This window comes from Vidua chalybeata, chromosome 5 (assembly GCF_026979565.1).
Source record: "Vidua chalybeata isolate OUT-0048 chromosome 5, bVidCha1 merged haplotype, whole genome shotgun sequence".
In the NCBI taxonomy this organism is placed as follows: Eukaryota; Metazoa; Chordata; class Aves; order Passeriformes; family Viduidae; genus Vidua; species Vidua chalybeata.
Window position 1 is genome coordinate 25,598,911 of NC_071534.1, and position 14,433 is coordinate 25,613,343.

Sequence of the window (14,433 nt, forward strand, 5' to 3'; positions counted from 1 at the left end):
CAACACTGAAAGCAAGTGCTCCTGTACCTGCATACACCCAAAAATCTCTACACAGCATATAAATATGTATTCATATTAAATTTTGTGAGGAATTAAGACACGTTTCTACAGGACATAAACAAGGGTAAGTGGCTAACGGTGAATTTTAAAAACTAGAAGAAACTGCTGTAGTTCTTAAAGAGTTATATTCTTTATATGTTCGCACTTTCCCTTTTTTTGAAAGAAATGTCACTTAGAAGAATCACTGATGTTTTCCACACTGTGTTTCCATTTTTTCACTTCAATTCTAATAATCACTGGCAGATTAACAGCACAGCAAAGTGAAGTGCTATGTCTAGGGTAGTTTCTGATTAAGAACAAGATGTATGCAATCATTCTGTGTTTAGGCACATACATACGAGTATGAAACTGAGTGCTTCATCTCAGTACATTCTAACCCCATGGTCACTGTCAATCAAACCTGACAAAAGAGGCAACATTTTCACATTCAAATACTCTCAGTTTCTTAAAACTAAGCAGGTAGCTAGATGCCTAACACTCTCTAATGCCCTAAATCAGAGGAGGACTACAGCATCATCTCCTACTTTATTATACATGAGAGACTCAGCCTGAAAAAGAAACAAGATAAATGTAGGAAGAACTTCAAATGAGTTTGCACCTTAGCTGACAACCAAAGAGTCCAACTGCAAGATACACAACCCAAGGAAATAAGGCTTCATTAATGCCCTACCTACCAAAATAGCTCTCCATGGAAGAGAGTCAAGACGAACAGCAACTTTCTCCCACACAGCTTTTTGCTATTTTCTTAAAGCATGTCACTTAAAAAGTGTGAAGGTGCTGCATGCGCTCAGAACTGAGTCAAGACCAAAATTCACTTAGTTCTGAAATGCTTGGCCACCATGCGGCATGTTCAGGCCACTAACATGTGGCCTAATTGTTATGTACCAGTGATAAGCACAACAGTAAGAATCAGCAGCCTTACCTTTTTACACATAGAGTAAATGATTTCTAAATGCTTTGGGTTAGACAGTAAAGTATCAGTGTCAATGGTCACATAATTATGCAAGAGAGGCATCATGTCTGCAGAACAGGGAGAGCAAAAGAGAAAAAAAGTTACAAAAAGTGCTAACCACAGAGGTAGTCCTAAAGGGGAATTCATTAGCTTATATTCTTATTCAAACTCTGTGGAAGTCTTTTCTGGAAGAATTCTTCATAAAATGCACTATGCAGGGTGCATTTGTAGAACTAGAGAAGGATTACATTTTAATTAATCAACTTGTAGTTTCAAATTAGCGTTGAATATTCAACTCTCTTTGAGTTCAGGACCCCTACAACAACTGATCACACTGACAGATTTGAACACGCTTCTCCTACTTAAATATCTCTTGTTTAAACTCCCACACTAAACAGACGGGCAGGGCATGACTCAAATACATGATCATTTTAAACCAAGACACTACATGGAAGCAACCCTTATCAGGGTGGGTTTTAGAGATGAATTCTCAAACAGTAAAAACATCACTAGAACAGAAGTGACTTTACCTGCAAAGTATTCAAAGCAATCCTGCTGGAAAACCTCATACAGAACACCTAAAAGCTGCCACATCTGAGGTGAAATCATCTGGCACGTTAAGCTGAAGGCCAAGGACAGAATTTCTTCATAAAACTCTGCAAAAGACAATTTGAAGCAGGGTGCTTTACAAAATAAATTTAACTTGCAAATACCTTGAAATCTGAAACTGAGTTGTGAGTCATGTAACAACTAGAAGACAGCAATTAGAAACTAAATCATACATAGAAAAATAAAACAAATAGTAAAAGACTCTTTCAGATAGGCCTTGTGTTGGCTATAGTTACAATGATATGCATAGTTTTCCACTATAAATACATATCAAAAAATACATCAGCAGCACATTAAAGACAATGCTTCTAATTGATTTACTGAAAAATACATTTTTTTCTCAGCCTTTGCATTTTCTGCTAGGCCTTATCATAAAACTGTAACTTTTAATGCAGCATACTGATAAAGCATTAATTTAATTTCAGACCATGTCTGTAAGAGACTAATGTAATTGTAGACATTGTCCTTTAACACAATTAGCCAGAATTAGAATCAGAACAGCATCTTCAGCTTTTGACCTCCAAAACACAATAGCCAATCAGACTAATGTACAAGTGTAGATCAGGAGAAACAAATTGCAGAGGTAAAGTAATGACTTTTTCTTTAAAGAAACACACACAAAAAGATGAAATTCTTTTCTGGAAGATAACAATAATTAATTTACATGCTTTTACATATCTCTAAAACATACCTATAACGTGTTTCTGCAAAACAAGGCCAATGATCTGTAAACAAATGCTCTCAAGCTGTTGAGTGATCTGAAATAAAAACATAAAGCAGTTTATTAAAAAAATTAGAAATACAGCAATCAAATAAATGCATTTGACTAATTCAGTTTGAGAAGTTCTTCAAATCAAAAAGGATTTTATCATTTTGTAAATGCTTCATTAACAATCATAATATTATGAAATAAGGTCTCCCTGATGCAGAAAGAACCTCTTTACCCTGATTTGTGGGCATACATTGCACCACAACTAGGAGACCAATTCTTAGGAATTCTATCCAAGATATTTCTGGGTAAACTAAAGATATGAATAATCATTGTAAAAAACTAGGCTTATGCAAAATATTTATTTTTAAATTCTACTTTAACACTCTGTAATACAACTAGCCACTGTGAAGAAAACTAACTCTACCCCAACCAAAACTAGCACATTCCAATGAAGTGTTTACCAAGTAAGGGCTAAGAATTTACCCTTGGGACATAAATTCCCTTGAAGCTGAAAGCTAAACAATTAATAAATCACAAAAGTAAACTGGGCTTTAGATTCAAATCTGTCAGAGATGGCTCGCTAGCATCCCACTGCAGTAAATGCACGTTCATGCCAAGTGATGCAACACTTGCTTCTTGTCATGAATGAAAGGAGGAAAGTACCAAGGAAAACCTCACCTCCTTGTGATCTTCCACAACTGTCAGGATTGTGTCAATTGTGTGCAAGATGCCCATGGCCATAACCGTTTTGTCCTCTACTTCCTCATATTCCTCACTCTGAAGTACTTTACCAAATATTTCAGCCTGTGAACAAAACCAACCAACTTGACGTTCAAGACCAAACCCGTGTTTCTAATTTGTCATTCAAAACCAAGGCAGTTAATGCAGCAGCAGCAATGCCTTATCTCTAAGAGCTGTCAGCACTGAAAAATATGCTTGCTGCTTTTGAAAGGGGAACATAGCAAATTAAAATCTCCTGTATTTTTTTTCAGAAGTCTACGTTAAGTCATTTGAAATGCTAAACAGTTAGACCGTGGTTCATTAAAACCAGTGACACAAATCAGTGCCTTTGAAAAATCTATAGGTTTTAAAGATGCTTCATACAGAAAAAAACCCAAAAATACTGCAAATACTACAGGCAGGCTCTTACAAGGATTATTGTAAACAGCATGTACTTCAAGCAGAGTTCATGAAATGTTCTCCAAACTAGGCATGTGCTTCTGACTGGAGTGGTAATTTACTACTCCTCTCACCAGGTGTTGAGTCATGTCCACAGCAATAGTAGCGACTTCCTGGCTGTACTCATAGATCATCTTCTGGATTACATTCGTGAGATCATCGTTTTCTGTCTCCCTGACAATGTGCAGGAGCTCCTGCATCACTGGTCTTACATAAGGCTTCACATATTCCTTGGCTAAAAGATAATAGAAACAAGGTGAAATCAACTATAAACACAAATATACAGCATCTCCAAACTGCCAGGTAGCTGACTACTCTTGAACAAAATAAGTTTTTAAAATTTGAATTCACTAAAGAAATAAAAAAGCCAAAAAACATACCCAAGGCAATTTTACAGTCCATAACTAGTAGACAGAGTAAATAGTACAATATTGAAATGCCACCTACAGCTAAAATCCAGTTTTGAGGGAACACTTGCTCTCATATACAAAACAGTGTTCATTTTTAAACATATACACTGCTTAACTTCACTTAAAAAAAAACAAAGATGGGTGCTATTTACTTTATTAAAACAAACATGCTGATTCTAACTTCTTTTGTGCCATAAAAACTTGAAGTCAGAATTCTGGGATGTAATGAGCAAGTGAATTTGTCTAAACATGATAAAATATTCTGAAATCTGTGTCTTCAAATGACAGAAATGTTTAGATAAATCTGCACCAACCTCCTTGTCTTGACAAAAAATCAATAGATCAGTGTATACAGCTGATAAATCACTGTCACATACCTTGTTCTTGGTTGCTTATTAAGGTCTGAAGGGCTATGGCTGCTTCTACTTTGACAGGCATCTCCTTATCATCAATCAGGCTCTTCTTTGCAAGCTCTACTGCATTCCTCAAGTTTAGCTCATTGTGAAATTTCAAAGCACTGAATGAATGAAGTACCCAACAGGACTGCAAGGCAAAAAGAGAAGCAAGTTAGGGACTAGGGCAATTTTAAGATTTTTAACGGAGCCAAAACCAATGCTAACTATCTCCCTGTTTGTATGCATTGCTTTTCTTTTCCCCACTTAATTATGGTGTATTCTTTCATTAAATATAACACTGGTATTGCACTCAAGCTCAAGTTCTTTATTAGATGTTCCCAAATTCCAATAGATTCAGTGTGCACATAATTTGGATTCATAGCTTTGGTCCTTCTGGGGGAAATCAAATCAGAAAAAAACACTGAAAATTGTTTGTCCATGACTGATATTGGCACTTGGGGATTTTCTGCAAGCAACACTCAAATTGACATTACCTACTTGTGGAAAGCCTGCCTATTCTTCACAGCCACCTCCGCTAATGAAAAATGGCCACAATTGCCGCTCAAATTCTTAAATTTGATTGAAGAGGTGAGCATTAAGATAACACAGACCCTCAATCAATTCCTTTAACTGAAAAATCATTTTTAAAATCAAAATTATGAAAAAATACAGCACAATAATGTTATTTTAAATTTTACTATGTATTTACCTAATTTCTTTCAGTGACATGCAGAATGAAATCAAACTGCAAAGGAAGCAACCATGGCAAATACTGGAGTTGATGTAACAGGTGAACTTACTCGAGCTCTGAGGTATCCCAGGTTAGACATGAACAAGGGAAACACGTGATTCTGTAACATCAGCTCCATTTGATCCTTGAAGACACTCTTCTGTTGGAGTAAGGAAAAATTAATTTTGGAGACCATTCATTTTTCCTTACTTCTTTCTAGCCCATAATGCATTTCAAATATCAACCATGGGAAATACAATAATTTGTTTATATAATAAAGGTATCCTCTCACAAAGAGAACTGGATCCCTTATCTTGAATAGAACCAACTCAAAAGCACAGCAAGTTCAAAACCAGTTAAGTGAAAGAAATACACATATAATATTCTACTTGGCATTATTCATTACAGCATGTAAACTGGAATTTTCATGTTATTTAAGGCAATTAGTACCAGCTGATTTTTCTTAAAAATGAACAAGGATCCATAACCTAGTAATTCCATTCTTCCTACAAAGGAGTACATATATACCTGAAGATAAATGAGTGTAGTATGGAACACATCTGAGTTTCAAATGAACTACTATTACTCAAAGTATCAAAACTTAGTGTTTTGGACACTACAGCAACAAATCCCATCTTATTTCATGTTTATTAATGGATAAAGATAATTCCTTTGTGACAGAAATTTTCTTAGCTGGAGAAGGATACTGGATGAGAGTTATTCTTCATTATTCCAACCTTATAAAATCCCAAGATACTCACAGGAAGCTAGAACCAGAATGGAGATTTGAGACTTTTCTTATAGCCCCAGATTAATAGAAAAGATACATGCTAGGGATGCTGTTACCATCCAAAGGAATGATTCAGTGGCTAAGACAGAAGAGGGTGAAATGGGACACTCAATACAACATGTATCTTAGATGATCACACTTTATTTCACCAGTGCACACAGCTTTTTTCCCACACTCATTCCCCAGCCTTCACAGAGCTGGATGAAGGACTGAGCAGAGAAAAAACAGAGAGAAAGCAAAATACTGCCCTTTGTGCACACTGGCCAGAAGTTTGTAGGAACTGAACTGGAGGTGCTGTGGGGAGCCAGGTGGCTCAGGCAGGGCCATTGTGTCTATGAGCTCCTTAGACACAATATCTCAGTCAGCTCAAAAGCCAGAAAGCATTTACAAATCCAGGATTTGATATAGAAACAGCTGATGGAATGTTTCAATGTGTCAAATTCCAAACACAAGAAATCCAAATTTTTAAGGGGTCTGCAGTGTTTGGGGCTATTACTCTTTCATAAAGTACAATACAAATTCACATTTCAGGATTGAAAATTTCAAATTGAAACAGAACACTGGAATAAATCTCTTTTCCCCCACAGGACAGAGATAAATATGTTAATATGAAAGTCTCCTCACAACACAAACGATGTCATCCTCATTTACTGTTATACTCCTGCATGAGGAAGGGCATTTACAATCCAAAATAATCTACAAAAATTCTGCAAAAGTTACTGATGTTTCAGGATTTAAGATCAGAAAATAGATTGCAAAAAAACAGATGGCAAATGTTGGTAAGATGTTGCTCGTGATATGAAGACACGTCCTGCACAGTGAGACAATTCAAATAAAATATAGTAAATCAGTTTTTAAAAGAAGCCTCCAGCACAAGATCACCATTCGCATGCTACAAGCGATGTTTTGGCAATTACTTTTGAGATGGAGCAAAGGCATATTTTGAACTCTACCATCTACAAAAGCACCAGGCAAACTGTAATCAATATCAATCAGAGAGCAACAGTGCATTAAGTTTGCATTCAGATCCAGAAATGTACCCAAAATTCTGAAGATGCTGTCTATAAAAAAATGGAGGAAGGCTCTTTGTTCTTTCCAGCTTTTTTCAAAACTCCCAACTGGCAGATGAAACAAGACTTAAAGCCACTTACTGAAGAGTGAAAAAGTTGGAAAGTTAGACAGAACATTCCTGTAACATATTAAGTAAACCTTTTCCTGGAACCAGAATAAGCCCATAACAGTGCAGGCTGCTGGGGAATTTCATAAAGAATCATATGCAATGTTGCTGATGGAATGCATGTTTGCTTTCTTAACACTTTCATTTTACTAGTAAAGCAGGAAGGGACCAAGGGACCGTTGTGTAACAAACAAACAGAGCTTTGGAAAAACGTGAGAAGGAAGATTTGTGTATAAAAATTGTGATATAAAAACCAGGAAAGAATGTTAATATTTTTAAATAAACAGACTCTCATATTCTGATTGCAATCAGAGTGCAATCTCTCTACAGACTTTATAAATGTGGCTAAGGGCTAATCATACTTTATAAAGAAAGACTATTTTATTTTAAATCACAGCTGATAGCAAGAATTGCAAACTTTTTTCATTTCTTTAACCACTTACCTTCAGTAAAATATCTGCTAGGGATCCTATAACATGCAAAGCTCCATCTTTTTTCCTTGGATCAATGTTTGGCTCTGTCAGAATCTGGTAGCAATATGCCATCATTTTTGGTAATACCTGTGCAGGACAGAAAACACACAATCCTCTTTAGTCAAGTTATTTTAATAGCATTGTTTAAAAAAATCATATGACATTTTCAAGAAGAAATTTTGTCTTGGCCAAAGCAATGTGAGGTACTAAATGCAGCATCTTTCAATAGTTAAAGTGTAAAACTTTGGAATTTTCAACTTTTCAGCCAAACTGGTCAAAATTAGATTAATCTCCATGAAATTTCTCATTACTAATAGCAAGTAAGGTATTTTTGTCACTGTCTTGAAGCAAATAAAAAGAAGCGATGAAAAGGCAAAAGGCTCAAACAGCACCTCGCCCACTTTTTCTCTTCTGGCTTGTCTCACACATAAATATAAATACATATGTGTGTGTGCATATATCTATGAGAATATATATATATTTGCAAGGAGAGCTTGGACTAAAATCTCAAACTTTATATGATGTATTGATTTTGACAGTATTTTCTGAAGTTGACTAGACTTAGGAAAGTTTCTTGGCAAAACCAACAGCTGAACGTGATTTCCACACCCATTATGTCCTTTTCCAACATGCCACTGGGATGGTCTAAGTACTAATTATGACAATGAGAAAGAAGATCAGTGGACAAGAACTGTTTTGACAATAAAAAAGTAAAAAGATCGTATTCCACCTATTCCACCTAATGTAAAGACTGTGTTCTCCTCTGAAAATCCACCTGGAAATGGAGTTCCATGATTACTGGATGTTAAAATGGAACCTAGAAAAACATTTGCCATTTTAGCCAACTGGGCTTTCCAGGGCTTGCTTGGGTATTTTTGCACAGGTCACTGTAAATACAGAAAGATCTACAGAAAAGTTATGTCCTAATTTAAAGAGTAACTACATGGAATGGGCTTTGTCCTTGCTAATTTCATTGCTGTTAAGAAGGATTTTAAGTAGCATCAGTGAAAATTAATAAAGATCAGATCCACTTTCCCTCCTGCTACAGTTTGTGATGCTGAGAACAGCTGTGACAGAGGCTGTTTGTAAACCTGGGAAAATCTATTCCAATATATCTATTCCAACCCATTTTTTATCTGGCAGATGCATTTTACACCTGCATGAAGAATCCACTTAGTATTTATACACACCATATTTTAACTCTCCCCAAAATGACACATTCAGCCAGGAAACATTTGATTATGTAGCAGCAAGTATATTTTTCAAGAAAATATAGCTTCCTGTAGCATCTTCAAATATAAGGGTAAAATAACATTATTAAGGAAAATTCAAATAATTAAAAGCCACTGGTTTCATACCTCTTTTCTCTTCTTCGCAGCAGTGTAAAGGAGATTCTGTGCTGCTGTTGTTGTGGATGCATAGTCCTCAAATACATCTAAAAAATGGTGAGAAAAAAGCGTAATAAAAATTTATTTTCTGACTAATATAATTTTTATAAACCATCTTGGTTTTGGGGTATCACAAAATCTGAATGAATATATAACCTCAAAATTACTGACATGATTGTCTTCACTTCCTGGTTAAAGAGTCAGACCCAAGTTTATGTCACACACCTTACTTCTTGCCTTCCAAATCCACTGTCACTCTTCATTCCCTTAATTAAGAATATACTATTTATTCATTAGCTCTTTTGAGACCATATACAAGGGATGAAAAATCCTGTCTCTTTTTTTAATTAAAACCCCTATAAGAAGAACAACAATACACTCCAGTACCATCTGTATACCACATGTACACATTTTTTACTTTATTAAAACCTCATGGGAAACTTTTTGTACATAAAATCTACTTAGATCTGGAGTAGTTTTATAGCTGCTGAAAGGTCAAGTTTTTTAGATTCATTTATTGTAACTAAATCTCCAATGTTTATACTGAAAATATAATTTATATCTTGAAAAAAAAAGCTCTCTGCTGCAAACATGTTCTAATCCAAACATCCTCACACAAATTGAATCAAACTAAAAGATCTCAAAGTGCTATCTTAAAATGTGGCTCAAATTACACACCAACTTTTCCCAAAAACGTTATGATAAAACATCATTAGGAAATACTACCAGACCACTGGAATTCTTGTTCCAAACGAAAAAGTGTCTCAAAAAAAATTCCATTTAATGTACATTGATACATGAGTGTTATGTACTTTGAGTGGTTTTTTACCTTCCACGATACAATCTGAATCTGTATTTAACTGCCTCAGCTACACATAAAAATAAGATTCACTACTTATACAGAAAGAACTGAATTCACATACCAAAAATCAAGGATGTAGTTATACCCTAGTGATCTACACTATATTGTAATTAATTTGTTGCATAACAACTCTCCAAGCTTTTAAATTATTCTATGAATATTTAAATTCTGTTTTCACATACACTAACCCCAAATCAACTAATTAAAATTTCCCAAATGCTACATATTTATCTCTGTGGTGCCTGGCTCACAGGAATTTTCCAGCTAAAATTGCTGTACTTTTAAAGTACCTTTCTCCTTTTCAATGACATGACTCTTCTCATAAATGTAATTATTCATAATATGGCCCTATGTGTTATTCCCAAGATTTTGCACTGTGTCTTTTGAAAGAATATATATATCTAATTATCTTACAATTGAGCAGTAATAAGTGGCAGAAGAACGCTGAAGGCGTTGACAGTTTTCAACAGGGAAAGAGTAAGTCAGGCCTCTTCTGGTCAAAGTGAGAGCTGCAGGAACCTGCAAACAGCTGGCACATCTGCAAGTCAGGATTCTGAAACAGGCACTAACAAGGGCGCAAGTCAGTCTGTCTGGGCTGCTCTGAACATGTGTGAAGTAGAAAAAAGCTCTGAGAGAATCATTTAGATCAAAGCTACCAGCCAAATGGCCCAAACTCACCTGATCTGCCACCTGGTTTTAACTACAGATTGGTGAGATTTAAGAAAAAAGTTTTTTTCTTCCCATTGTTCAGGTGAAGAGACATTACAGTGGCCAGGCTGATCACTGGAACTACAGGGTACAGTTATGATGAAAGCAAAAAATAAAGCCAAATTACCAAATTTCATGCGGATATATTCATATGGATCCTCTTGCCAGAGCTCCTCATCCTCATCTTTGTAGCACATCAAAGAGAATATCACCTCTTCTGTTATAGTCTAATTTTAGAAAAGCCAAATACACATAAGTACACATAAAATTAAATTCCATTAAACATAAAATTAAATTACAGTACAGCTGCCCTCCTCCATGCACTAATTTATTAGACTTATTTTTCCGGAGAGTTACATTCCTTTAAGCAGCACACGTTTATTTTGTCTACCAGAAACAAATTCACAGTATTATAGGTACTTTCCTTTTTGAAACAGTCCTAGACAGCAGCAGTAATTATACAATCTATCTTTATAATATTACATGACCATGCACAAAATACACTTCAGGACATTGTCCATACACAGCAGAATAATGCATTCTGCAGAAGGATCTCACTAATGCAACACTTAACATGAGAATGGATTTCACAGTCCTTCCCCTTAAAAGTCATGGAATTAACTAACTGCAAAGGGGATCTTATAATATGAAAAAATAAAAGAGCAGGAAGATCACTTTTCATTTGTTCTTTAATTCACTTATAAGACATGTCTTTAGAAGAGGGTTTAGCTCCTCTTAGATGAATGTTCTCTTTGTGCACTATCTTTGCACTACAATCAAAAATCTATGACAATTCTGAACACCGGTATCTAATAAAAGCCAGAACACTATGACTTTCTAGCAGACTGTAAAAATTCAAATGAAGAACTTATGGAACAGAATCTTTGATTGAGTTAACATTATCTACAATAAAAGGCAGTCACATATTGCAAAACACAACCACATTTGTGTAGAAATGCTATTTTATTTTCCAGATCAATTGCTGAATGATTCAAGAAACCTTCTTTAAAAACAGAAAACTTGGGGTACTGGGGGTGCTTTTTAATCCCTCTGATGACATGCATTGTTTATGACTGGGTTTTAAGCACTGACCTGTATGTGTGGCTTCATTTGCTTCCATGTTATAGAGTGAATCACCCCTTGGTTCAGATAATTCAATGTTTGCTGAAGAACACGTGGTGCAACATAGTCTTTTTGCCTGTACTGGTCTAAGATTCTTAAGAGAACCTAAAGAAGTGACAAATTGGTATTTTTAAATGAAGACTGAAAATTCTGCCTCATGCATAAACATACAGTGCACTTCCTCAGTGAATATACATGAAGAGATAAAGTAGTTTTACAGCAGATATTTTAGCATTAGAAATCATTATAACGCCTTTGATCCAAAAATCATAAATAATTTTAATATCAAGGTTCTAATCCTGCAGACATTTGTGCAGACGTCCACCTTTACTACTAGCCCTACGATGTGATCGCTTGTGATTATAAACCAAAGATATACGTCAGTAGTGAGAGGGTCACAGTTTACAGAGGCCTCAGCAAAATTTGGAATAGGTAAGAAAAAGGCACAGTGAGATTTTCAAACTGGTGGCTTCTATACCTGCTAAGTGGTGCCTGCATTCATATTTAATGACAGGTCCCTAAAGAAGACAAATTACTTTGGAAGAACAGTGAAGAGAATAGAAATACTAAACTAGGAAAGAAAAATAGGTTCACCTAAGCCTCTGAATCAGAACAGCTGCAAAACCCTTAACTTCAATTACCTATTGTAGCCATCAGATAGTATCACCTGGCATGCTATTACAAACTCTACCACACAAAGCTTCCTTGGTATAAGTGCCCTCTAATAAGAAAAAAACACAGTACAAAGCTACTAATCTGCACCAATAGCAGGTGAATTATTAGTAAGTGCAAAGTGGCATATATATGAGTAACAATAGAAGTCAAGGGCAATGCATAACAAAATTTGAGTCATATGCCTTCAGCAGAACAATTCTGCTTTGTAATTCTTCAGAACATTATAATAAATTTTATTTTGAATATAGCTCCTTCATTAGGAATACTAAGTTTGATGTTAAGGCTTTTATATGAAATGCTGCAAGGACAAGAACTGTCTGTATCTTATAGAGACTGTAGCACAATGTCAGCACTTATCAACTGATGAATAAGTAACAAAGGCTTAGTAATGTAATATTCACAACAGAATTCTTATTAACTCTGCAAGGAATAATGATAAATCATTATATAAGAGCCAGAAATCGAAGAAATGTGCAGATCCTCCAGTACATTTATCTTGAAAGCTAAACTGTCTCCTCTGCAACATATAATACCTTAACAGACAAACTTTTAAGCATTTCAAATTATAAATGCCCATGGGAGTCTGTTTTTCTGCACAGGAGTTACACATTGCAAGGAATTTGCAAGAAAATATATTAGGCTAGATATTATTTTCTTTGCAAGAAAAACTATTAGGCTATTTCCCTTTTCATTTAATTTACAGCCTTATCACAACCATTCCCCTCCTTAGTTCTTCCTGATGGATAAACTATTCTGTTGTCAGACTGGATGAAGAAGAGTAATAGTTGTTTAGCAACTTTATCAGAAGAAGAGTAAGAGTTGTTTAGCAACTTTATCAGAACTGGACTATCTCCACACACCATGTTAAACTCAAATAATTAGCATTCTCTAACAAAAATAATTTCCTTGCCAACAGTGAATTTATGCTATATTTTCACATAATATACTTTCCAGGAATAAAATAATATTCATTGCTGTTCTCCAGACATCTTCTAATCTGCTTGTATCTTCCTAAAATAAAACAGTATCATTGAATTAGTGTGCCTAAATTGTTTGCAGCAAAAGCACTTAAGACAGGCCTGAAAATACACTCTTCTGTGAAATGAGGCCTCTGCACCAAGTGTTCCTCTCAGCTGTATCTAGAGTGCTTATACACGACAACAATACCATTTTATCAGCACTCACCTTTCCTGAGAGTTTTCCCACAGGGTTTTTTGAGTTGCTGAAAAATTGTGTTATTATACCTCAGCTGTATGGCACTGAGTTCTAAAGAACTTCTCAGTCACCACAAGGAAAATCTGCCACACTCTCATAATTTTTGTTCAATAAATGAACCTCGATACAAGCACACTGTTAAAAAGTAACACATTTCTTCAGTCAAAATATTGCAATTCATAAAAAATGAACTGTGCTTACCTGTTGTATGCCCACAGCATAGGTTTTTAAAAAGAAGTCTGAGAATTCAAAATATTCTTTAGTTACATTTCCAGGACTTCCATATCTTTAAAAGGAATAGAACACAGATGTTTACACTGTGAAAAGTCTATGGTGTCAGGAAAATACAGTACTTCCTAAACCATACAGGACCCTGAGTGGTCTTGCATCAGCAAAGGAAAAATTTACAACAGGTTCCTTCTAAGTCATCCTTTCCCATGTAACACTTCACTTCCCTTTTCTTAAATTAACCCAAGGTAAGGTATTATACTCAAGTAAACATGGATTTTTGTCGCAAGCTCTGTAACTTCCATGTTTATGGATTTCTTTTCAAATCTTCCCCTGCCTTTATGTTTGAGAATATGAACACTTGCAGCTGAGTGTAGTAAAATAAAATATGTAGTTAGATAGATTTACTTTTCCAGTGGGGTAAGTTTCTTGCCATCTTAAGGGAGTCAAATCATTTCACTAAGAGCTGAGACCAGCAGTTGTGCCAGTGCAAGGCAGAGGACAGCAGCAGGAAAACCTCTTCAGTGACCAGGAGCTGTTAAATTGATCAAACTGTCTTCTCTACTTGCATGTCAAGTAATGGTACAGACTTATAACCCAAATTTAGGTTTTAATCAGTTTGTTACCGTTCAAAGAGACGAGCTACAATATGCAATGCCCACTTCTTGCATTTCCACCACACCAGCTCTGGTCTATCATCTTCATCAATCTGCAAAGTCTCCTACAAACAAATATATTTATTTTAAAT

At 35.4% G+C, this 14,433-nt stretch overlaps 1 protein-coding gene across 2 annotated transcripts in view; it reads right to left on the minus strand.

Annotated features, from left to right (window-relative positions):
• The window catches only part of IPO8 (importin 8), a 47,259-nt gene that overhangs the window by 17,985 nt on the left and 14,841 nt on the right, over positions 1-14,433 (minus strand). For both annotated transcript variants that reach the window (XM_053943770.1, XM_053943772.1), the window contains exons 7-19: positions 14,312-14,406; positions 13,659-13,743; positions 11,538-11,672; positions 10,573-10,672; positions 8,846-8,922; positions 7,458-7,574; positions 5,118-5,207; positions 4,300-4,465; positions 3,587-3,747; positions 3,012-3,137; positions 2,313-2,379; positions 1,543-1,668; positions 983-1,080 (exon numbers count right to left, since the gene is read on the minus strand). In XM_053943770.1, the coding sequence (XP_053799745.1) occupies positions 983-1,080; positions 1,543-1,668; positions 2,313-2,379; positions 3,012-3,137; positions 3,587-3,747; positions 4,300-4,465; positions 5,118-5,207; positions 7,458-7,574; positions 8,846-8,922; positions 10,573-10,672; positions 11,538-11,672; positions 13,659-13,743; positions 14,312-14,406 (1,443 nt within the window). The remainder of the gene's footprint in view (positions 1-982; positions 1,081-1,542; positions 1,669-2,312; positions 2,380-3,011; positions 3,138-3,586; positions 3,748-4,299; positions 4,466-5,117; positions 5,208-7,457; positions 7,575-8,845; positions 8,923-10,572; positions 10,673-11,537; positions 11,673-13,658; positions 13,744-14,311; positions 14,407-14,433) is intronic.